Here is a 25,551-nt window from a genome sequence, read left to right as displayed (position 1 = left end):
TAGGATGTGTTCTACGAGTAAATGACAAAGCACTTTTGTTAAGTCGCTCTGGATAAGCGCATCTGCTAAATGCTGTAAATGTAAATGTAATATATATCATACTATGAAATCACATATATCATATCAGACCACATATAAATATGCCAGACCACTTATACTTAAATCAGACCGAATATATCATACTTATCAGACCATATATATCATACTTAAATTAGACCACATATATCATACTCATATCAGACCATATATGTCATACTCAAATCAGACCACATATACTTAAATCAGACCGTATATATCATACTTATATATATATATATATATATATATATATATATATATATATATATATATATATATATATATATCTCGGATGTGCTTCCTGTGAAGGGAATGGACTTCAGATCCAGACTTAGACGCGATGCCAGGTTGAGTGAGTTGTCGTAAGGTGGATTAATTACAGTTTCTGTCTACACTGTAATAATAACTGCCTTAACGCTGTTATGAGACGTGCTATGTGGGAATGGGAATGACTGTAATAATAACTGCCTTAACGCTGTTATGAGACGTGCTATGTGGGAATGGGAATGACTGTAATAATAACTGCCTTAACGCTGTTATGAGACGTGCTATGTGGGAATGGGAATGACTGTAATAATAACTGCCTTAACGCTGTTATGAGACGTGCTATGTGGGAATGGGAATGACTGTAATAATAACTCCCTTAACGCTGTTATGAGACGTGCTATGTGGGAATGGGAATGACTGTAATAATAACTGCCTTAACGCTGTTATGAGACGTGCTATGTGGGAATGGGAATGACTGTAATAATAACTGCCTTAACGCTGTTATGAGACGTGCTATGTGGGAATGGGAATGACTGTAATAATAACTGCCTTAACGCTGTTATGAGACGTGTTATGTGGGAATGGGAATGACTGTAATAATAACTGCCTTAACGCTGTTATGAGACGTGTTATGTGGGAATGGGAATGACTGTAATAATAACTGCCTTAACGCTGTTATGAGACGTGCTATGTGGGAATGGGAATGACTGTAATAATAACTGCCTTAACGCTGTTATGAGACGTGCTATGTGGGAATGGGAATGACTGTAATAACTGCCTTAACGCTGTTATGAGACGTGCTATGTGGGAATGGGAATGACTGTAATAATAACTGCCTTAACGCTGTTATGAGACGTGCTATGTGGGAATGGGAATGACTGTAATAATAACTGCCTTAACGCTGTTATGAGACGTGCTATGTGGGAATGGGAATGACTGTAATAATAACTGCCTTAACGCTGTTATGAGACGTGTTATGTGGGAATGGGAATGACTGTAATAATAACTGCCTTAACGCTGTTATGAGACGTGTTATGTGGGAATGGGAATGACTGTAATAATAACTGCCTTAACGCTGTTATGAGACGTGCTATGTGGGAATGGGAATGACTGTAATAATAACTGCCTTAACGCTGTTATGAGACGTGTTATGTGGGAATGGGAATGACTGTAATAATAACTGCCTTAACGCTGTTATGAGACGTGCTATGTGGGAATGGGAATGACTGTAATAATAACTGCCTTAACGCTGTTATGAGACGTGCTATGTGGGAATGGGAATGACTACAGGAATGTCAGGAGGGAAAGGGCCTTTCTCGTGAGGACTGGCCTCTTCGTCAAGGCCAGCGCAGCCAAGAGTTAAAACTCAAAACCCTTCGTCCGCTTCCTAACTTGTTCGCTGTTTCAGGTCCCGTTTTAGAGTGCTTCGTCCTAAGTTCGGCATGTTCCGATAGTTTTTTCAGTAGAACATTACCTGCAGGGTAAGCGGCGCGTTACTAACGGTAATGGCACCTTGTTTCTCAAGAAAAGAAACTGCCGTGCAAATCAGCAACGATATAACACCGAGCGATGGGAAGGAACGACCCGACCGTCACCGGTCTAACGCCGTTCAGCTCGCTCTCCTAAACACGGTGTAGCGCGTGCACAGGCGAAGCGGTCGAAAGTCCCGAGACACGAAAACATTCTTACGTCTCGCACGGCGGCCGGTTACCTTTTCTCGTCTCGTCCCTTGTTTCTCCATCCTGTCCTGCTCGGGTTTTCAACAACGACGATCCGCAACTTTCAGCCCATGGTCGGTATCGCACCAAAGCGACGAGGAAACGAGCTGCAGCCGCGAGCTGGACGACGCTCTGCGAGACTTTCTGGCCGCGCGTACGACTGCAGAAAGTGGGGCATGCACAGTTTTTGCAGAAACGCTCAGCGGATCCTCAGGAAAAGTTATCCAGGGGAAAGTGCGCCATGTTGTCAAATCCGCTCTCCTCGCGTTTTCCCTTGTAGCGGATTTTTCTTCTCTCTCTCTCTCTCTCTCTCTCTCTCTCTCTCTCTCTCTCTCTCTCTCTCTCTCTCTCTCTCTCTCTCTCTCTCTCTCTCTCTCTCTCTCTCTCTCTCTCTCTCTCTCCCGGTAGAGGCGGATCACAGTTGCATGGCTACAGCGGTTACGGGCTCGGCTGCTTCTCGTGCCATCAGGAGAGAGTTGGGTTACCTCCTGCAGCACGTTGCTGCGCGTGTAACATCCGCTACCTGTTGCCTCGTGCTATGCGCTCGGTCCACGGTAGTGTGAGGCTGACATCGCAATGTGTTGGTGTGAATGAACGGTCCTGATCGAGTTTGTCAACATGCATAAATCCAACGGGCATAAATCAACGTGCATAAATGGCTGAGAGACTTAAGGAAACACATGTGGCTATATTACAATAAGGGTTTTTTATTGGCTTTATATATATATATATATATATATATATATATATATATATATATATATATATATATATATATATATATATATATATATATATATATAAACATTTTATATATTAAGATGTATGTGGTAAGTATATTGTATAGTGCGCTTTCATGTGTAGTTCCAATAATCACTACGTATTAAATAAAGATATGTAGTCAGTGTACGTGGTACATTCACTGTGTATCATGTATACAGTATACACATTCCTGAAGCTTTTCCTTAACAACTTCTGGTCTGTGCAGCCTAGTCTATATCCTGAGACTTCTTCTTTTTTTTAGTTTGAATGAAGAATTTTTCTTTTCTTCCTTGATGGTTTGAGTGCAACCGCTTGAATTTACATTTGGAACCCACTAGATGGCGCCCTTCAGCCACTTTTTTTTCTCCAACGCTTGTTAGAGACGTATCTTTAGAGAGGAAGGTGCTGTGTCTACGAGTGTGTAGAGAGAACTTGATTGATTGATTGATTGATTGCATCTTGTGGCATGTTCACTTAATAAAAATAACCCGACAAAGGAACATCCTATTCATTTACATTTACGTTTATGGCATTTAGCAGATGCTCTTATCCAGAGCGACTTACAAAAGTGCTTTGTCATTTACTCATAGAATATCCTAGTACAGTACAGTAGGTTAGAATTAAACATAACAATGAAATAGAATACTGTAGAATACAGTGATCAATGCTGATACCTAGAAGTACAAAATACATAAGGTCTATCTTAACAATGATAAGTGCAATAAACAATAAGTGCAAACAATAAGAGTTTGTTAAACAACATAAATACCCTACAATAAGTACTAATGTAGTCAGTCAATAAGGGAGCAGTGTCAGTTGTCCTTTAAATATTCTGCAAATAGATGGGTCTTCAGTCTGCGTTTGAAGACTGCAAGGGACTCTGCTGTCTGGACAGCAAGTGGGAGTTCATTGCACCATCTTGGAGCCAGAACAGAAAATAGTCTTGATGCTTGTCATCCATAAGACCTGAAGCAAGGTATTTCAAGCCGAGCCATACTTGAGGTTCGAAGTACTCGAGGTACGGATCGGGCTTTGACCATTGACCTCATATATGAGGGGTCTGGTTCATTTTTGGCTTCGTAGGCAAAGGTTTTAAATCTGATGCATGCAGCTACAGGAAGCCAATAAAGGGAGCGCAGCAGTGGAGTAACGTGTGAACTTTGGAAGATTGAAGACCAGCCGTACTGCTGCATTCTGGACAAGTTGTAGAGGTTGGATGGCTCTTAGAGGAAGACCAGCGAGTAGTGAGTTGCAGTAGTCTAGCTTTGAGAAAACCTATGTTCTGCTTATTAGCTCACAACTAATGAATCTATCCCTTTAGGAAATATATTTATTTTGGACAGTGGAGCTAAAGTTCAGGTTGCAGGTCCCATTTTCCCTGTACTGCAGGTATCTAGTGACGCCAGGAGTCCATATGTCCATAACTCTGGGACGTTTCCAGTTTACCTGCAAAGAAGACAGCACATTAATAAATGGTGGAATAAACTCAATGTTAGCACATAACCACATACAGTTTTGACATTTTTTCTGGGTGTACGGCTCAGACTGCATGTGTGTCATTGGTGAGCCTGATGTGTCTGGGTTGAATCTGTTTGTGTCTGGGTTGAGTTTGTGGTGTCATCTCTGCTTGTGGTGAGTCTGTTGTTTGTATCTGGGTTGAGTCTGTTTGTGTCTGGGTTGAGTTTGTGGTGTCATCTCTGCTTGTGGTGAGTCTGTTGTTTGTGTCTGGGTTGAGTTTGTGGTGTCATCTCTGCTTGTGGTGAGTCTGTTGTTTGTGTCTGGGTTGAGTTTGTGGTGTCATCTCTGCTTGTGGTGAATCTGATGTGTCTGGGTTGAGTTTGTTTGTGTCAGGGTTGAGTCTGTTTGTGTCTGGGTTGAGTTTGTGGTGTCATCTCTGCTTGTGGTGAGTCTGATGTGTCTGGGTTGAGTTTGTTTGTGTCTGGGTTGAGTCTGTTTGTGTCTGGGTTGAGTTTGTGGTGTCATCTCTGCTTGTGGTGAGTCTGTTGTTTGTGTCTTCGGTGATTCTCTCATTTGTGCCAGTGTTGAGTCTGCCATTTTGTTCTTTGGTTTCCTTTGTTCGTGTCTGTGGTAAATCTATCATTCATATGTGGGATGAATTTTGTGGTTTGTCCTGTAGTAAGTTTTATATTTTTGTGTCCAGTGAATCTGTCATTTGTGTCTGGGATGAATTTACTGTTTTGTTGTGTGATGCACCTACATGTTTGGTGCATGCTAAGTTCTCCTGTGTGTGGTGAGTCTGGTTAAAGCATCAGCTGTTCTGATTGATCTGCTACAGACACCGACAGCTGCTTTAACAGGTTTTACTGAAGCCTCCAGAGAGCAGAGCGGAGGACATTACTGAGCCAGTGTTCGCTGTCAGGGATCCGTCAGGGTTTCGTTTTCTAATTCAGGGATCGTGGAATCGTAAGGTGTCACATATGTGCTCAGATGTGTTAATCTGCACCAAGAAACTGATCAAACTCTTTCAGGATCGCTCTTTTGTTACCGGCACAGCTGGTTGCTTTGCATTTTGAGTTGACAAATTTCAGATTCGTGTGATGGCTTCATAAGGCCCAGGGCTGTTGGATGGGCATGTACTGATCCAGGGCCGCGTAGCTGCCAAAGCGACAGTCCTGTGTCGAAACACACGGTTTTAATAACCTGAGATGGAAGAACTCCTTCAACATCAGCCTGGTTCCTGCACATTATTCAAAGGATGAAAATATTGCATCTTTCTTTATTTTGACCAGGTTTCATTTTCTGCAAATAAATTTGATTTGGATCTTGGGGGGAATGTTGTCAGTAGTTTATGGAATAAAACAAAAAGGTTTGTTTTGCTCACTTTATTTCTACCTATAAATAGTAAAACCAGAGAAATGGATCATTTTGCAGTGCTTTTTTTTTTTTTTTTTTTTTTTTTTTTTACAAACATCACATTGACTTATTATGTAATTATTATTATGTAATTAAAAACTTGAACTATGTGGTATATACTACAGCATACATTATCATGTCTTTATGTGGTTCACTTGCATGTCCCACCAGGCCCTTACACTATGTGTCCTCTGGGAGAATTCCAAGCCGCACCTTTTAAGGAGGCTGAAGTAAACGTAGTTTCTACACTGACCGAGTCATCATTAAAGGACAGGTACAGAGTTCATTAAGAGAACAGGAGAATGAAGTCCAGTGTCACTGGTCCCTGGTAAGAGAAGAAGTCTTTGAAAAAAAAGCTAACTCACAAAATCATGTCTTGTATCATGTTACGGGAAGCTATGCAATGAATACTGTAGGAATGTGAAACTGATGAGGCTATTTTCAGTGATGAAGAAAGACTCGCTTGTCAGAGGATCAGTGCGATATGGTGAAATTGATGTTGTCGTCTCCATAGCTGAATACCAGTGACGTCCTTGCAGCAGTCAAGGTGTCCGCAGTTCTCCAACACGGCTACGACACCGCAGGACAGTCATAACAGGAAAGTCCTTAGTGACACCCAAGTGGAGCAGAGTTATGAACACACAGTCAGTATGAACACGCCATCAACACGAACACGCAGTCAGCATGAACACGCAGTCAGCATGAACAGACCATCAACACGAACACGCAGTCAGCATGAACACGCAGTCAGCATGAACACGCCATCAACACGAACACGCAGTCAGCATGAACACGCAGTCAGCATGAACACGCAGTCAGCATATTCTGCTGACGTAACTCTGATAAGCCGGTATCTTTTCCACCAGCCGCACATCACAGTCTCATCCGTGATCATCCGTGACCTCCTTGTTCACCTCAGCATCGAGGCAGAGAACCAGAACGCCGATCCGTGTGGATGCTCTCCGGGTTTCTCGTCTCGCAACACTGAGGGTCTGATTCCGGCCGGACGGCTCATGGCCACACAAAGCTCAAACGTCTTGTGTCCAAGAATCGGACGCCTCCACTCATGCAGCGCTGCGACGCGGAGCCGTAATGACGGCCATGTTGCTACTCTGTGCAGCCACATGCTCAGCCTCCTGCGTCCCGTGTCTTTTTTCCACGTACTGTCCAGCATGAGGCCGTGTGTCTCACTGCTCTGCTCGGCCTGGAGGCGGTACATCGAGTTCGTCTGAGACAGATCTGGCCCAGAAGCAGGAAGTGCTCATTTTAGGAATCGTCCCAAAATGAGTGGCAGCAGACAAATCACGAAAAACTGTAACGAGGCACAGGTAAACTGAGGAGCCACCGGTCATTAATCTAGTGATTACATCAAGATAGGAAAACTGCGATTCACACACCGTGGAGCTTGTTGAACTTTGTTTGAACTTTGCCCTTAGAGCTGTGCTGTAGCTACAAAGAATGCAGTCGTTAGGGAGGAAATGATGTTACTGCTTACACATAAATCTGTGCCCATCCTCATCACATCCACTATTGATTATGAGTATAAAACAGATTCATATCTCTCAAAACCTTGATCTGTTAACGACACATGACGCAATGTTTTATGTAGTGACGGATTAAAATGATAAGATAAGGAACTTGCAGCACAGTGTTACTGTAGTGAAGTGAAGCTCACCAGGTTCCTCTGGTGTGTTCGTGCGAGGTGAGTAGTGCAACCCTCACCCGAATAACGTTTTCTCTCCTATCACCACTGGAAGCATTTCTGCTAAGTTAACCAATGCTGCTTCATTTGCATAAGACTGCAGGACATAAAATTGTAATGTATATGAATTATTTAACATTTGCAGTTGCAGCTACCTTTCACTGTAATTATAAAACAACTAAGGCCTTAATATTCTTTACTCAAGCTTTTTTACTTACTTTTAAAGTAATTATAATATATTAAGAGATTGGCTAAAACCTTTATTTGAACAAAACCCGTGGCATCTTTTTATTGCTTTCTGTTTATTGCTTAATATCGCCACTGTAATACTTGTTTCTAAAGACTTTGTAATACCCCGTGGGACGTTTCAGTAGAGGATGTTTATTCATTAACTGGGAGTGCAGTGGGTTTATCTGAAATTCATGGATGTTTACTAATTATGTATTCAAATGTCCATCTGCTCTTTAACATTTCTAAACCCATGACCCCTCACAGCCGAGCCTGTTCAGCCCTGATCCGCTTCGCTCGGAGGACTGTCCACAGGGGGCAGTGTAGTGCTCCACACCAGCAACCACTCTGGCTTTTTCATTCAGGGCCACAAACAGACTGATTTGAAAACTTGTGCAGGTTTTAAGAGTTTTTCTTGTGAAACCATAAAGCAGAGTTACGCTCTATGGAACAGACCACTGTTGAACTGGGTTGCTTGGGTCAATTCGGAGGTGTGAGTTGGCTTTATATTGAATTGATATTGTGGGTTTTATTGTATTTATTGTGTTTACCTGCACACACACTGCAGAACATATCTTGTTGTTGTCATTATTAATATAATTATTATTATTAGCTAATTCTGATGCATTTATCTTCTTTTGATTCTAATGTATTTTCTGCATGGTCCCTGACAAAATAAACAAAATAATTAAATAAAAATGTTAAAATGTCAAAATAATACGTGCTATTTTATCCTTAATACATTTTGCTACTAACAGTACTAATAATGTTCACCCCATTTTATGTTCTGGCACTGAGCTGATGAAAAAGTCCTGAAACAGAAAAACAGGTGGTCATGAACTGTCATAGACCCTTAGAGCAGTGAAGATGTGTAGCTGTGGAATCACGGGTCATTGTTTTCTTTTGGTTGAATGAACAGTTTGTGAAGGCAGTCATAGTTTGTAAATGTAGAAAACATCAGTTGCCTCTAAATACTCAGTAGACATGCTGCCCGGAACATTTGGTCTGCCTTGTTCTGTGTCCACACCAAACGCTTTCTGATACGTTCTGTTGCACGAGTTGCTTCTGTTTCTGCATTTGTGGTGGGTTTTTTTTTGGACGCATAACAAAACATAACTTGGATAATGCTGGAAAATGTCATCAGCAGAAACACTAAAGTATAAAATTCAAACAAATCCTGTGTCAGACGGCAGAGCACATCATTTGGTGACCTTTGACCTTGATTTCGTGGGACAGTTCCACATACCATTATGAACGTTGTCATCATGATATAATAAATCAGTGGTCTTTTTGGGAGCCCATATTGATGCTTTAATGGTAATATTTAGATAATACACACATACATGAGTACTTAGTTCCGAGCAGGTAATGTGGTTAATCAGCTTTTATCATCAGTTAGGAATGTGACATGCAAGAATATGTAAGACAATGAACATGAATTCCATGTACAATATTATAAATATTGAATCCTCATGCATTTTGTATGTTAATATTAACCTACAGACAACAATATTCAAATTCATATTCATAATTAGATTTTGTGTGGCCAATGTTATATTAAATTTTAAAGTTCACAGTTTTTGATCAGTTTGGATAATTTAAAAAATATACATGATGTGAACTTTAATGGACAAAGCAGGATGTGGTACTATATAGTGTACAGTGCTAGGTTATTCACATTTTCACATTTCAACATTTTTTGGTGAAAGTTTTTTATGATTAAAATATTTTGTGACCTTTTACTTTGCAGTTTTCATCAGGCTGGTTAAGAACATGGCGTGGTGTCTCCTCTTAGCAGTCGCAAACTAGATGCAACACAGAGTGTCAGTATAACTATACCTAAAGCCCTAGTTATTTAAACTACCTAAAGCCCTAGTTATTTAAAAGTTCATCACAGGACTGCAATGCTTGGTGAAGAGCATGCTGTAGACTACAAGCACAGGTTAGGATGGTTTTAGGGGCAGCTGAAAATGCTGGAACACAGAATCACACTGTGACGAAGCGATGTGTGCGGACGCAGACGTGTTTCAGTCGTCAGTCTCCACGCTGTTCTGGCTGAACAGAACATGCCAGCGATCAATCTTCTTGTCATGGTTCTTCAGGCACTCGTACCAGTGCTTCAAACATTCGCCTTTGGCAGCAATGCCAAGGTGGCAGCCACCTGCATTTCTCACACACACATATACACACACACACACACACACACACACACATATATACACACACATACACACACACATACACACACACACACACACACACACGCGCGCACACGCACGCACACGCACGCACACGCACAGACACACACACGCACGCACACACAGACACACGCACGCACGCACACACACACACGCACGCACACACACACGCACGCACACACACACACGCACGCACACACACACGCACGCACACACACACGCACACATACACACACACGCACACACACACACACACACACGCACACAGACGCACGCGCGCGCACACACGCACACGCGCACACACACGCGCGCACACACGCGCGCGCACACACGCGCGCGCACACACGTTTTCTCAGTATCCTCAAATCTTCCAGCTGTATGGATGGATAACTCACGTTTATGTTGAACACATTACCAAGCATCTGAACATACCTATGAAGTCATTGGACCTGCCCATGTCATAATCCCAGACAGAGATGTCTAAAGTCTTCTTTGCGAGTTCGCTGTGTTTGATGTCATAGCTAAACTCCTGAGAAAAATAAACAAAAACAAAGAAAACAGTCACTGCAGAAGCCTTTTGATGCAATATGAAGACAACAAGGAACCTGCTTTGTTTCGACACTTCAGGTCATAAATATTCCCTTTAGATGTCATGTTAATCTCATAATTCCAAGGGCACTGATGCTCTGTCTCCTATTAACCCAACAGACAGGCATGAACCAGACAGAGAGTGGGCAAACCTCATTAAACTCAGGGTTGAGGGTCTTCTTCTTGATCTGAGTTTTATTCTTGGCCTTTTTCCCAGTGTCAGGTTTTAGGCAACTATAGAACAGAAAAAATATCAGAAGAATATTAAGACGACAACAGCGGAAAATAAATTTAATAATCAAATAACACCCCATGGGATGTGACTAAGGTAAAATGCTGCCACAAACTCAATTTAATTTCAATCCATAAAAATGTTTAACCATAACCTAATTTGCATAATGTAAAATATACAGCTGTCATTTAATGGCACTGAGTTTTCCTTCAGCTGTGTGTCTGAAGGCTCTCGGCGCTCATTGACGCTCCCAAGGGCATGCAGTGTCACGACTGCGGTTGTTTTCCTCTTCAGACACAGGCGGTGATACCTACAGCTTGACAAAAGGGTCAGAGAAGCCGTTGGAGTCCATGGGAGCCAGATGGGCACAGCGGACGATGCCCACGACGAGACGGCTCTCCCGGCTGTGGTAGGTGAGCGACACCAGAATGCGACCTCGCTCTTCCACATCCATGCCCCCTGTCACCTGTAGCCACCAGTCAAACCCGCCAGTCAGAGAGGCTGCCACTGTAACGGGCACTTGCAGTCGCGCAAGGTCACGGAACAGTTCGTTCTCCCTGCCCTCATTAGCTAAGCGCCAGGGATGAATTAAATGAAAAGGACGTTTGAGGACAGATAATGCCACACAGTGCAAGACTGTGGCTCTCCAGGGCTGGGACTGCCCACCCGAGCGTGCATGCTATAGAAAAAAAAGATCACTCACTCACTAAAACCATGCAAAAATTTCAGCAATGGCTTCCACTAGTGGAGTAGCCATGCAGTGTGTCATATATCTTTACCTCCTCCACGTACAAGGCCATGCCACGGCCTGAACCTCCAGCAGTAGCTGTGCGCTTTACCTACATGTGTGAGGAACAAAGACAGTGTGTGAAACCCAAGAACACGTAATTGATCTAACAGCAGGAGCAGTGTGGCTTACCGGCACCATTCTCTCCAAACACACACTGAAGTCCTTCTTCTGGTTTGGTTTCAACTTCTTCAGAACCACACGGGTTTCCCCAATGAACTCATTATGGCCGAACTTGTCCTCATCACTCACAGAGAGTCTGGCAGGGGAAACATGGACACCAAGCACTTACGCTCTTGGAAATGTCAGGCTTTTTAAAGTGTGAGCTCTCGGAAAACCAGCCATCTTACCTGAGGGTCTTTCTCTGCATGTCATCTTTGGTAATGCCATGGTACACCAGGGTCTCGTTCCAAACAGGATTCAAAGTGCTATAGAGAGTCTTTGTGCGGAGCTTACTGGACTGAGGTCAAGACAAACAACACCCTTAGTCCTTGTTAAAAAATTCAGTTGTTTTTAATGTCAAGTATTATTAATGTGTATTTAGTCATGGATTTTTCCTGAATACCAATTATCGTGCACATACTAATTTAAAATAAGCATCGTTCTAAGATATCTGTGCAGGTGTGGCCCTCTAGGGTGGACCATTTAAACAGAAGGAAACCTTTATGTCTTCTGATTCGTTCCTTAAATCAAATGTGGTCTGCAAGACCCAAATCCAAATATAGAGGATCTGAATACTTTTAGATGCCTAGGTATGACCTTTGATAGCCTAGATATGACCTCTGACAGTGTCATTAGGGGACTAGGTATGACCTCTGATAGCCTAGATATGACCTCTGATGACCTCTCGTAGTGCTTTTGCAGTTTCAACCCTCCGCATGGATGTAGCTGATTAACACAGTAACACTACTACAAATAAACTGTAAACTCTATGACAACAATAACTGGAAGGGAGGAGAAAGGAAAGTTGTCCTGAAAGGGAAGGATGGTGTCAAGGGATATAAAAAAAAAAACAAGGAAAAAGAAAATGTTATCATGGTAGAGCTCGACAAACATTCCACTACAGGATTAGTGTTCAGTGGCTGAGTGCCATGTAACAGATATACATGTATGTATATTCTTCATAGAATCTCCATTACTCCAAAAGGGCTCCACTTCTGGGACAAGCATAAGGATAAAAAATGGATCTAATGGGAATCTTGTCTTCTAGGATGATAGAACATGTAAAGCAGGTGTAATTGTTTGTTCCTTTTAAAGAAGACGACACCCATCAGACCAAACGCGCGCACGTGTTACCTTGCTGGCTCCGGGGAGCAGGTGCAGCTTGACGTAAGGATCAGCCAGTCCATTGGAGTCCATTGGCTTGAGGCCCTTAAAAAGCGGCGTTGTGGTAAAAAGACAACATTCAGTCATGGCTTATGGTTACACACATTGCTATACGATCCATCTAAAACAATGGAGCAGGCTTTGCCACACATGAAAATAGACTTAAAGCAGAATTGCTCTCTTAAATCAACGTCCCACCGGCACGGGATCCGAAACACGATACCTTGGCTCTGAGGACGCTGCACTGCAAAGCGCTGCAGCTGTCGTCATAGAGCAGACTGAACTCCAGCAGTCCCAGAGTAGCTGAGAGAGGGAGCGAACATCAGAGTGGAGCCTCGACCAGGACGGCGACGACAAACGCAAACCACAAACTAGAGGCTAAAACCAGAGGCTAAAGAGACGCATGGCAAACAGTCTAGTCCAGTGGAGAACCTGCAGCGTCGGAAACACGACATTGGCCTTACTGGAGTCATCCGAGTCATAGTCGTCGGCATCTTCCTCCTCTTCCTTGGCAGCGGGGGGAGGGGGCCGTAGCGTGGCGAGGGCGCCACTTACGGACACGGACGGCATCTTGTTCTCCATTGGGGGTCGCGACCTGCACTCCGCCCAAGGCACTCCTTTCTCGGGATCACAAGTTCCCGCTGCAATCAAAATGCATTACGCGATGTTCGATTCAACCCTGCGGTACAGCACCACCAAAGGAGAACACTGGCGTGGTTGTTAAGTGAAGGTGTAACCCAACCAGGTCTCAAACCTACTGCTTCAGAGCCTGTCCATAAGCAGAAAAGCCTCTCCAAGGAAACGCAAAGGTTAACGAACCTTGGCACTCTGTTTACCTTTTTGGGTTGGCTTGAAGGCAGGAGCTGGCTGTGAAGGTCTACAGATCTGGACACGTTCTCCTTCCTCTACCACTGTCAGATTCAGTGTTCGCTCCTCAGATGCTTGTCTTGGACTGAAGCTCCCGTGCTCGGTTAGACGGGCCCCTACCACCACCGTCTCCCCCCAGACAACCACGTCCTCCTCCTGCTTCACCTGCTTGGGAGGTTCAGTTTCTGCTGTGTGCAAAGAAGCAGGAAACTGATATTCCAGTTTTCAGGCCTTTCTCATCTGTGACATTAAACACCACTGATGTGTATCGGCCGCTGACCTGGTATCTGCTGCCCTCTGCTGATAACCTGAGCACTGTCTGGATGAGAAAAATCAGAAACAACAGGGTAAATCAGTGATTTTTGCAACTTATAATGCATAATGAATGTATGCATATTTAACACATTTGCACATTTGCGCAAACTTCAACGCAAGCTGTTTTCACGGGGGCTGGCAAGCTAACCTCCTTTCTGTGCATGGACATACGAGTGAGCAGTTGTATTCTGGCCAGCTGGATCTTCAGATGCAGGGTTAGAGGCGCTGAGCTGTTGCTGCTTTGAGATGGCTAAGGGTGCAGGTAAGGTCTGCTGAGGAAACCCTCGGAAGAACCAGGCACCAGTCTGCTTCAGCACCTTGAGAAATATCAGGAAGATCTCAGATCTCTGATTATTTCCTCTGTATGACTGCAGATGGTTGTTGTATGGTTGATTATATCAGTGAAACAGACTAATCTGAACTTCAAACAATCTGCCCAGATGAAACAAACAATTTGTTTGTTTTCCATAGTCACTGTCCCTCTAGATATCTCTTTCAAGATTGTATTACATTACTGCAAATACAATTATAAACCATGATTTTCAATTCTATACCATAGAATTTCCATGAAGGCTTTATAATTAGCATTAGTTTTAACTCCCTGTGGGCGACGTCATGACATCACAGGATGTATTTTTCAGAAATACAAACTGCAGAGATGCTACAGAAGTTTGAACTCAGAAGCACAGAGGTTTCTAAAACAATGTTGAGTGTCTAAGGGATCACCTTCCTGAAAAACACCCATTATATCCAGATCTGGAACACTCCAGCCATCACAGTGATGAGGACACACAGGATCAGAAGCAAACAACTGTGTGCAGGATCCTACTGTTGACAGGCGGATTTTGCGCTCTGTGACAGCGGCGGTGAACCGGGTTACATCATCAAAGGTGTGAACCATCTCGTTATCGAACGAGAGCTTCTGAACGTCAGTGTGCCAAACTGTCACGCAGAAGCAGACAAAAGGGTGCAGCGCCAAAGTGGTCTGGCACACAACCCTGGAAAGATCTCGGGCGCGTTGCAAGCAGACATGGAAGCGTCTTTGCTCCGAGCTCCCTCACCTCCTTGTGTTCACTGCAGATCTTGCACAGCCAGACGGCGCAGGATGGGTTGCCGATATAAGCGCTGCACGTGGTGCACACTTGCTGCAGGACAGACAGAAGACTGTGATGGTGCAGCCAACACACTCGCACGGCTCAGACGGCACCGTTTATTCTAGCGCTCATGTCCCGCCACAGCACTAGAGCTACGCTCCGTCGGTGATGAAGACAGATTCGGACATGACGAGGCGCTGTAGTTATTTACTGTTAATTGTAACATTTTAACTGTAATCATGCCAGAGCGTGTGTTACAGTTCGAAAATGTAACCTCTAATCTCATTCATCTGAAAAATGTGAAGCGTGTGGAAAAACATCTGCCGAGATGTTGGCCGTCTCAAGCCGGCAGTATGTTACGGACAGGTTTCAGCTCCATGCAGACTCCTCAGGAGGAGGCCCGGAGGTGTTCAGGTTGGCCCTGGTGCACACCTACCTTCTTACACTCCTGGCACGTGACGGAGCTGACGCCAGCCAAGCCGAACCGCTGGCCGCAGATCAGACAGCGCGAGTGGCCATCGCCGCGGGCAGTCCTCCTCATCCCATCCAGCCTCCTGACCAGACGCCTGCGGGACATGAGACGTCAGGGCGCAGGCTCAGCACCCCACCCCCACCCCCACACGCAGCTGCTCCGTCCAGCCCCAAGCAGACCGTATTAAAGTCCAACTGATGGGAGAAAGCAAGAGTTTTGACACTTTGCAAGCTGAGTGCTAGAGGAGAAGGGAAGGACATGCGTTAACAACTCAGAGAGACTGGAGGAGACCTGCACATCGTTCCTTTACTCCTACAGCTAATCTGCAGCTTTTCCAGCACTTGAGGGTTAAGGGTCTTGCTCAGGGGCCCAACAATGGGAACTTGAACTGGCAACCTTCTGATTACTAGTCCAGTACCTTCACCACTGTAAGGAGTCTAAATGCAATCCACCCATATCGCACGTTTCATGCTGAATTATTTCATGGAATCGTTCTATGGAATCATTTAAGGAATCGTTCTTTTGAACCATTCTATGGAATTGTACTATGGAGAAGGTGCAAGCAAGCTCCTCTACAGGCCTGGTAGAAATAGCTGTTGATTTAAAACCAAAGGTGTTAACCCATAGAAGTGAACAGTGTTCCTCAACCCAGCCTGGTGACCCCCAGATGCTCTATATTTCTATTTTGTGTCAGCTTCCAGCACAGCTGAACCAAGCCAGTGAATCCCTGGCATGGAAGTACCAGGTGCTTACAGCAAATATGTGCACCACATGATGAAGCCCACGGACTTTGGCCATGAGACGCTGAAGGAGCAATGCTCACCCAATCCTCTTTTGCTCCATGTCCTCCATGAGCTTGGCGCGAGCCAGCACGCTGTTGATGGTCTCCTTCTCCTCGTCCGTCAGCTCCTCTGCTCCTGCGACCTCCATGAGACCGGTGTTCCTCCCACAATGCACCCTGCAGCCACAGCGAGAGCAGATGGGTGGCACATGCTTCCACCAACACTGCCACATTTGCTGCAGCAACAACGTGCCATCCAACCGCAAGGGGGACTTTTAGCTGGCCACGGTATTCCAACTGATACAGCACATGCAGTAAACGCCGGACACCTTATATCAAATAGAATATTTAAAGCAGTTTTATTACACCCAGAATCCTGGGGAGTTGATGTGTGTGAGTCCAAGGCCACTGTTGGGGTGAAGATTCCCATTCCAGCAGCTCAGGGCTTTGGCTCTTTTGGGTCAATGGCCTTGGATGTTCTTGTTTCGCTGCGACTTCACATAGACTACCGTGGACAACAAACAGACACTGAACAAGCCCTCCTGTTGCAACATTTCTGTAAGATGCTGACTGTTGTGGGACGCTGTCTCCATGACATTCAGTGGTTTATCTTACTGCTGTTCGCTGTACTGTTAACTACATTCCTCCAGTTTGGGGGACCTTCAGTGCTGGTTTATTGCTGACTCACCAATGGTGAAAGTCACAGTTTTCTAAACACTTTAATCAAACACATTTAACACCATTAACACCATTAATGACTCGCATATATGCCTCCTCCTTTTCTCCGGTCTTGGTCAGACATCAGTTCTACGCTTGATCTTGCTATCAAAGAGGTACGATTAGGTCAAAAGAAATCCTAGCCTTGTAGACTATCTGAAAGTCAAGTTTTCCTGATGTCAACCACCGCACAACCTCAGCTCTGACCACGTGACTTATTGCATCCAAATTTCTAATGACTTTATTTACAATGACTGGCATCAGTTGTATTGTCAGTTAAGTGAAAGGCAAATAATAAATGTCATTATGTTATGGTAACTATGAGTGAACATCAGAGGTGTCGGTCATTTGAAATCTGATCAAACATTTTTGAAGCACAAAAGTGTTTCACTGACCTCTTTTCCATTTTATAGATTATTATTTGGTCAAGGAAAACGGCTGAAATGATACTGAACCTCCTGAACACCATCTAGTGAAGATTCACGTACCTCAATTACTGTGACTGTTAAACCATATTTACTATACAGATGCTATAAAGAACATAAAGCATTGTGTGTTGCAAGTTATCATAAAAATAGTGTCTTATATAACAAACAAGATCAAATCACATTTCAGGAGTCAGAAATCCAGGTTATTTCTGATGGGTTCATAAAGTTTCTCTCCCAAATACATGTCAGTTGCTCCAGTACATAGCTGCACCGAATTAATATTAAATGAGTGAAAAACATTGGTGGTGTAGCGTTTGACATCCCACTGCTCTTTTTGGCTTCGCGGCATTAGTGTGATTCTGCTCTTCCCCCCCACAGATTGAAATGTGGAGGAGAGAACCCGGACAGTGAGGTGACTCAGCAGAAGACGTGACTGACTGCTGTCTAGGGGTGGATGGCACAGAGTGGAAGAGGCATCAGGCCGAGGAGGGAGGGAGGGAGAGAGGGAGGAAGATCAGCGATCGGAAACCACATTGCACTTCCCATCACTGTCACTATTCATCTCATCAAGGCTTTTCAAAGGCATCATGCAAGTCGTGAAGAAAGTGCAGATTCTGGCCCTCGATAACATTGGTCTGCAGCTTCGAACGTGTGTGTGTTCATTCCTGAGCTGGAAATGAGGGTAAGGTTTAAATCAGTGCACTAAATTAAGACTCTAATGCGATTGACTTATAAGCTAGGTTTATTCATATGGTATCGGTGCCCTGCGTAGGTCTTTGTAAAGATTTTACTGTCTGGTTCAAGCACTACGGGGTTAAGTTGGTGCATAATTTTCATGTACTTTCATCTTTTCAGGGTGCAGTAATAGATTAGATTCAAAAGACATTAGCAAACGCAGGCCTTATAACTCTGGTGTATCACATCTGGAACTGAACATGCAATTTTGTGCATATATATGTGACACACAGTGCCACTGATAACTTATAATGATGGATCTTTTATGTATGATATGTATGGCTGCCTGAAAGGCTGCATCACTAACAGAGAGCACAACACACTGGGGCAGTGTGACCCCCAACACTTTCATTTACACTAATATCCAGTTAGAATCCACACAGTCAATATTAGATCTGGGTTCCTAATGCCGACTGGGCCAGCTTGACCAGTGACAAGGGCGGTGCATCACTCCCAACATCTAAATGTCATTCAGCACACTGATTGGATGAAAGTAATATGCTTCACCAGTATACAAATGAAGGTGCAGTTGAGGTTATTTATCTGCGAATGAGCTTCAGAACAGCTTGAATATGGTAATGAGGCTAAAGAATCGATCTGACCTTCCTGTTTGTCTAGTCATAATTCATAAAGCTGAAGCTAGAGGACTTTCATTGCTCTGGTATGCGGTACGTTAAGCTCTAGATTTCTAATGCACTCATGTTCAAGTATATGAAACATGAAATAAATAATGAGCAAACAACTGGACTGTAAGGTAACGCATTTTTATAGCTTTCAATGGAATGTGTGAAATGTAATTGTGAGCTTAATGAAGCTCAAATTAGAGCTGTAATAGTGCTGGAAAATACTATTGAGAGTTCAGTTTCATATAGCAGTACATGGCATTTCTGGTGTAACGGCCAAGTCAGTTCCAGAGGGCTTTCGGTTACACACCATTAGCCCTGGGAGAGTTGGAGGCAGTGGTGCCCATTTCATGATTTCACACAACAGGACCACACTGCCAAAGCCGCATGTTGTGAGTGCCATGACTGATTACATGGTCCCCGAATACTAAACACGAAAACCAGCATCAGCTCCACTCTGTCTCCGAAGCGGCTTTTAAATGTGCGTGTGTGCGCGCGCATCTCCACACCTAAGCGATCCCAGCATCGATGTTTCTCCTCCACAGTGCTCCACCCTCAGACTATTGCCTGACGTTATTGAGCTCTATGATACTGCTGCGTACAAAGAGCCCTGACGTATCAGGTCTCTGACCCCCACACCTGCTCCTACCATTCCAGTCTGTCTGCCCCCCCCCCACAGCTAAATCCAGGCTTCACTGTCCCCCAGCCATTACGTCTGCCAACGTAAAACTCCATCCATCTAAACCTCAAACCCAGTTTAAGAGCAGCCCTCGCCCTCAGGCAGATTCCGGTGAAACAGGTTGACGAGACACACAGATCAAAAGCAGGGTGTGGAAATTAACGAGAGCTGTTGTTCCATAAATGGGAGCCTGAGGTGGCGAGATGAAGGCTATTCTAAACACATTAATGCGCTACACAAACCACTATCTGTCTACCACTGAAACACGAGACCACCTTAACAAGGTCCGCATTCAATGTTGAGGAACCAGGACAGTTTGATGGTAAGTAGGCTGGCTACTGGAACAAACCACAACATGGACGGAGTAGAATGTACTACAGAGGCAAAGCCAATGAAAGTGTCTGTATGAAGGGACTGTAGATGAGGGATCAGGAAAAGGCCTTTACACACACACACACACACACACACACACACACACACACACACACACACACACACACACACACACACACACACACACACATACATATGTAATGAGAGAGACAGCGAGAGAGAGTCAAAATTGCAGTGAAATACCCAAGGTTTTCAGAGATACAGGATGTTTCAGACAGTGGTCCTTCATCGGAGTACTTTGCTTGCATAGCTGATGAAAGACTTCTGTCCCAAACATTGTGTTTCTCTGGAAACCTTGTGGATTCTGGAAGCTTGTTTCTCTGGAAACCTTGCAAACTTCACTGCAATATTGACATCATCTACAGTACACTGCAGTTACTCCCTGGACTTTTCTACACACACACACACACACACACACACACACACACACACACACACACATATTGTATACGGAATCATTCAAATTTGTTTCCATCTGTATTTCTAAGACAGCACTCAGCACTCCATTAATGTGTTGGTGTTTGTTTGTCTGTTTTGTTTTTCTTTGTTGAATGAATGCAAAGTGCATGTGTCAGCATGAGTGCATGCTCTGATCTAAGCCTGCATCACAGTATGGCTAATAGCTGGGAGACCTCACCCTTCTGATGACTTAGAGACCAAGGACCTCTTTCACAGTACTGGACTAAAGTTCTTACTTTCAAACTCACATTCTAAAAATAAGGGCAAATGTAGCATGGACAGGACAACTTTAGCTGAGAAATGAGACCGGCTCCAGAGGGCAATTAGAGAGAAGATGGTTGTAAACACATTTGATGGTGTCGCTTGGTAAATAGGTTTTCTACACTGTAAAAATCTGCAATATTTAATTGGCCCAATCCAGCCCCAGACTTCATCCTTGCACATTTCTTGTTCTAATACACTTAATTCAAAGAATTGGCAAATTAGCAAAGCACTCCAAGTTGAGCAATGATGGAGCAGGGAAGTTACTACACTGTTCATGCCAGTGAAACTCCACACACAGATACAAGACTAAGAATCCCATGGATCAGACCAAGGCATCCCGGTGGGGCTTGCTGAGGAACTAATAAGTTGGCCAGATATTACTGGAGAAGCTGTGATCAAAAGCAAAAAAGCCCAATGGCCAACTCTGTGGCCAGGAGGCCTGATGCCAGGTCTGTTCCCATGTGCTGGCAGGGAAAGCCACCATCCCTCTGCATCCGCTGCCCGCTGTGCTGGAGGGAGCTGTCACTAGTCCGGGAAAAGGAAGGGCAAACTGACGAGAACAGAAAAGGGGGAAATGGACCAGATGGACCGAGGATCTGGAGGTCTTCATTCTGAGCTTCTGAGGGTCTGTCCACAGCAAAACTGATTTTTTAAATGCCTAATATTTCAAAACGCTTCAATTTTTATGTCTACTAGATTTAAAATATAAAAATGTCATAAAATGATTCTATTTATTATAAGTATTAACCCATAATATGTTCGAGATTTCTACTAAACACTGAAGGGTATTTATAGACCCAAGTACACTATTGCCACATCTGTATCAGTGCAGAGGAGATGAACCAGCCTCCCCGGCTTCCCCAGGAGGATGAACCTTACCGTCATAAGAGCATCGATGAGTTCATCTCAAGCTCCATTTTGATGACGGTCTCTTATGAGTCTACACGTGTGTGCGTTGTCGGTCTAAAGTTACATCACAGCATACAGCCATGCTGCTACACGCTCCTGATGCTTTCTTTCTTGTGCCATCTGAATTAAATAGTTCCTCAAGAGCTATACCACTTGTGTCTTAACTTGGCCATGATGTGTTCCTCAGGGGTTCATTACTGGTCCTCTCTTAATCTGTGCTGACCTGTAAGTTGCCAAAGGGCTCATATAAAGTCCCTGAACACAAGCAAGGTGAAATACATTAAATGGACAAAGGTATTGGGACACCTACACATTACACCTACACCTGAGCTTTTATGACATGCCATTCTAAATCCATAGGCATTAAATAAGGAGTGGATCCCCCTTTGCCGCTATAACAGTGTCCACTCTTCTGGGGAGGCTTTCTACAAGATTTTGGAATGTGTTTGTGTGAATTTTAGTCCATTCATCCAGAAGAGCATTTGTGAGGTCAGACACTGACGTCTGGATGTGAGAGCCTGGCTTTCGATCTCCATACTAATTAATCCCAAAGGTGTTTGATGACGTTGAGGACAGGGTTCTGTGTGGGCCAGTGAAGTTCTTCCAGACCAGACTCAGCCAACCATGTTCTGGACCTTGCTCTGTGCACTGGGGCACAGTCATGCTGAAACAGAAAAGCCTTCCCCAAACTGTTCCCACAAAGTTGGGAGCATACAATTGTCCAAAATGTCTTGGCATGCTGAAGTATTAAGACTTCCCTTCACTGGAACTAAGGGGCCCAGACCAAACCCTGAAAAACAACCCCACAGCATTATCCCTCCTCCACCAAACTTTACAGTTGGCACAATACAATCAGGCTGTCAGAGAAGTGAGATTCGTCACTCCACAGAACGTTTCCACTGCTCCAGAGTCTCGTGGCGGCGTGCTTTACGCCACTCCATGCAACGCTCGGCATTGTGCTTGGTGACGTAAAACACGCGTGCAGCTGATCCGCCATGAAAACCCCTGACCTGAAGCTCTGGGTGCAGAGTTTGTGCTGACGTTAATGCCAGAGGAGATTTGGAATTCTGCAGTTATTGAGTCAGCAGAGCGTTGGCGACTTTTACACACTTGCAGACCCACTCAGAGACCCTAATTGGAAACTTTACACAGTCCGTCCCATCATAGCTGAGTTGCTGTGGTTCTTTCCACTGCTGGATAATACCACTCACAGCTGATCATGGAATATCCAGGAGGGAAGAAATTTCATTAACTGCCTAGTGGCAATGGTGGCATCCCAGTACAGTACTACGGTTGAATTCAGTGAGCTCTTTAGAACAACCTGTTCTTTCACAAATGTATGTAAAGGGAAACTGCATGGCTAGGAGATTGAATTCATGTACCTCTCACAATGTGACTAAATGAAACACCTGAGTTGCATGATTAAGAGGTGTGTCCCGATACATTTATCAATGTAGCATAAAGGAGGCATGCCCCTGCCTATCTTTCTATATCAGGAGAGGAGGCCGACGTCTGATTGCGAGTGTTGTCAGTAAGGCTCATGCTGCCATGAATCACATGATTCAGTAGTTTATATTTCAGCAAAAGCACCAAACGAGAACAATGGCTTTGTCCTCCAGGTGCGTGGTGCTCAGTAATCCTCCGCCTCACGTCAGCTGACAGTGAGGGACACCCTCTCATAACCACAACACAGGTGAAAAGGACTTGTGACTTTGCATCTTGTAAGACTGTGATGGAGGCTTAATCTCCTCTGATGGAGAGCCTGTGATCTGCCATGGAGCGCAGCAGCTATACCAAACTACAAGCAGCTGTACAGTCGCAGTTTACTGTAACCAGACAGAATGTTTTAGTCACCGAGTTCCTGCTTTGCCATGTATATATTACCATATATTATATTATTCTGACACTAGGCTGGCATTAGCATGACATTTGCATGGTCTGCTGAAATATCTGTCATGAGGGATGAAAATGTGAATTGTCTAATGCAATGTGTTCATCCACTGAACTGCTGACTGTCCGAGAGGCTACGGAAGTGAGAGAATCCTACTCTGGGTAAAAATCACGACTGGAGATGTTCTTGCCCAAAATAGTCCTACACTGGTGAACATCTGCAAAGGTCTGCAGAGCATCTGCATGTAACTGCACGTAACTGTACCATAATCATGGTATTGTGTTTGTTTCTCTTTTTCATTAAGCAAATATCTCATTTATTTATCTATTTATTTGTTGTTTTCACGACTTCCATTATGTTTGATTTCCCTTAGTATTTCACTTCAGGAGAGTCAAAACCATGCTGAGCTGTTCGGTACATGCCTTCACATCCAGTAAGTGCAGTTCTGATCATCATACATTAAGAACAGTAACAACAACATTCTCCGAGACCCCAGCGTGACATAACTGGGAATGAAGTTTGTAAGGATCACCTGGGGAAATGTAACCACATCTGTCTCTTGCTTTCTTTGAGGCACCGTTTCTTCTTCATTATAGTCATCTGTGGTCTCACAAAGCCTCTGATCACATTAACGGTGGTGAACACGCGATTCTATGAATCTTTATCTATGAGAAAGATGAGGTCAAAGATGTTCAGCTTTATGACTCAGTTTTTTTTTCTAATCTATCACTTTTTATTGCTTTTTAATGTCGGCACATCTAATCCTTACAGCCGTAGAAGAGTCACATCACTTTATATAATACTCCCATTATGGCCCTCGTCAAGATGCGTGTGTGACTCACGCGCTCTCCAACTACTACTGTGCAGCTGCACTGGAAAATGCAAGAAGCCTTCCATAATTTCTGTATATCTCCATGCTTGATAAACTACACTTAAAGAAAGAGTCATGAGCTGGATTAGAATTCCACAACTCATATTAAACAATTCGGACAAACTTCTTTTCCCTTTTAGAACCCTTTAACCCACCTCATTTCATCTTACCAGTGATTACATTACATATTGCGCATATACAATAAAAAAGAAAAAGAGCTTTTTTACTGATAAACTGAGAAGATAGGTCAATTAACCAGTTTCATTAAGATTCATATGATTCGTAGGTTAATGATCCAAAAAGTATAATAACCATCAGCAGAGCAGTTATGACCAGATGATTGTTAATACTTATTTAAATATTCTTTAGAGAGCATGATGATAAGAGCTAATGGAAGAAGCTACAATACAGGACCCTCTCTTCACAAAATGCTGTAGCCTACAACCTACGATGGTATTAACTTATACAATAATGTGGTTTGCGGCTGCTATGTTTTATTCCCAAAATCTTATTCAAATTCATAAATCAAGACATTGTATACATGTCTAACTAGAAGTTCTCCCATACTCCAACTTCACCTGAAGACAAAGATGCAATAATAACTCCATTAATTGTCCGCCGTGTGCGTTTGGTTGCCAGTGCGAGAGAACTTACCCGCAGTTCGACGTTCTCTGGAAAGCGCTCGCCTATCAGCGACACTTGGGTGCGTGCCGACGCTGGAGAGAAAGACGCACCCGTGATCCGTCAGCTCGCCGTCTCCCCGCTGCAACACCGACCCCGCTCCCTCAGCACGCACAGCGAAAAGGCTCCACTTCGACATGCTAGGTGAGCAAACGTTAAAACACTCACGGCATTCCCAGGGTAGCTCCTTCCAGCCTGCCCCCACACAAATCAGTAGCGCAACACAAACCTGCAGTGTATTATTATATAAGATAATTATGTTAATAATAATGATCATCATCACGTTTTGTTTATTTAATAACATTCTACAACTATTTGGAATATAAATATATTGAGATATATGATTTACATGTATTGCCCCTCCCTTTACATGCCCTTCTAGTGCGCCACAGCGTTATTGCCATCTTGTGGTAAGTGCACGTGACTCGTACAATCCGACACGCGACCTGCAGCTATAAGGAAAGAAGTGTTGATCCTAAACGAAGAGAAAGTTCAGATCACGCCAGCACAAAATCCGAAGAGCTAGCCTAAACTGAGAAAAACGAGCATGGAGTACGTATTAAATAATCATTTAATCTGATACGAGACGCAAGTTCCACAGCACATGGTTTG

The 25,551-nt window shown here is 43.9% G+C and overlaps 2 protein-coding genes across 3 annotated transcripts in view; both read right to left on the bottom strand.

The window, feature by feature from the left end:
• Positions 1-2,351, bottom strand: part of ttc28 (tetratricopeptide repeat domain 28) — a 155,397-nt gene extending 153,046 nt beyond the window's left edge. The window contains exon 1 of the mRNA XM_035535197.1: positions 2,057-2,351. Within this exon, the coding sequence (XP_035391090.1) occupies positions 2,057-2,086 (30 nt within the window). The 5' untranslated portion in view covers positions 2,087-2,351. The remainder of the gene's footprint in view (positions 1-2,056) is intronic.
• A 6,577-nt stretch (positions 2,352-8,928) lies between these two features.
• On the bottom strand, positions 8,929-25,131 carry rph3aa (rabphilin 3A homolog (mouse), a). Of its 2 annotated transcripts, none has more exons than XM_027032275.2 (17): positions 24,913-25,131; positions 16,332-16,466; positions 15,473-15,602; positions 15,004-15,087; positions 14,091-14,259; positions 13,908-13,946; positions 13,597-13,815; positions 13,225-13,401; positions 12,984-13,063; positions 12,731-12,805; positions 11,785-11,894; positions 11,567-11,693; positions 11,427-11,486; positions 10,962-11,113; positions 10,568-10,649; positions 10,260-10,356; positions 8,929-9,790 (listed from the first exon to the last, which is right to left on the bottom strand). In XM_027032275.2, the coding sequence occupies exons 2-17, from the start codon at positions 16,436-16,438 to the stop codon at positions 9,657-9,659; spliced, it is 1,842 nt and encodes a 613-aa protein (XP_026888076.2). In that variant the 5' UTR covers positions 16,439-16,466; positions 24,913-25,131; the 3' UTR covers positions 8,929-9,656. The 2 variants fall into 2 exon arrangements, with proteins under 2 accessions (XP_026888076.2, XP_026888077.2); XM_027032276.2 differs by having other exon boundaries at positions 13,597-13,812.
• Between the last annotated feature and the right edge of the window lie 420 nt (positions 25,132-25,551).

The sequence above is a fragment of the Electrophorus electricus genome, chromosome 17 (assembly GCF_013358815.1).
Source record: "Electrophorus electricus isolate fEleEle1 chromosome 17, fEleEle1.pri, whole genome shotgun sequence".
NCBI lineage: Eukaryota > Metazoa > Chordata > Actinopteri > Gymnotiformes > Gymnotidae > Electrophorus > Electrophorus electricus.
Note: the sequence above shows the minus strand (reverse complement) of the source record. Positions and strands in the feature narration are given on the sequence as shown.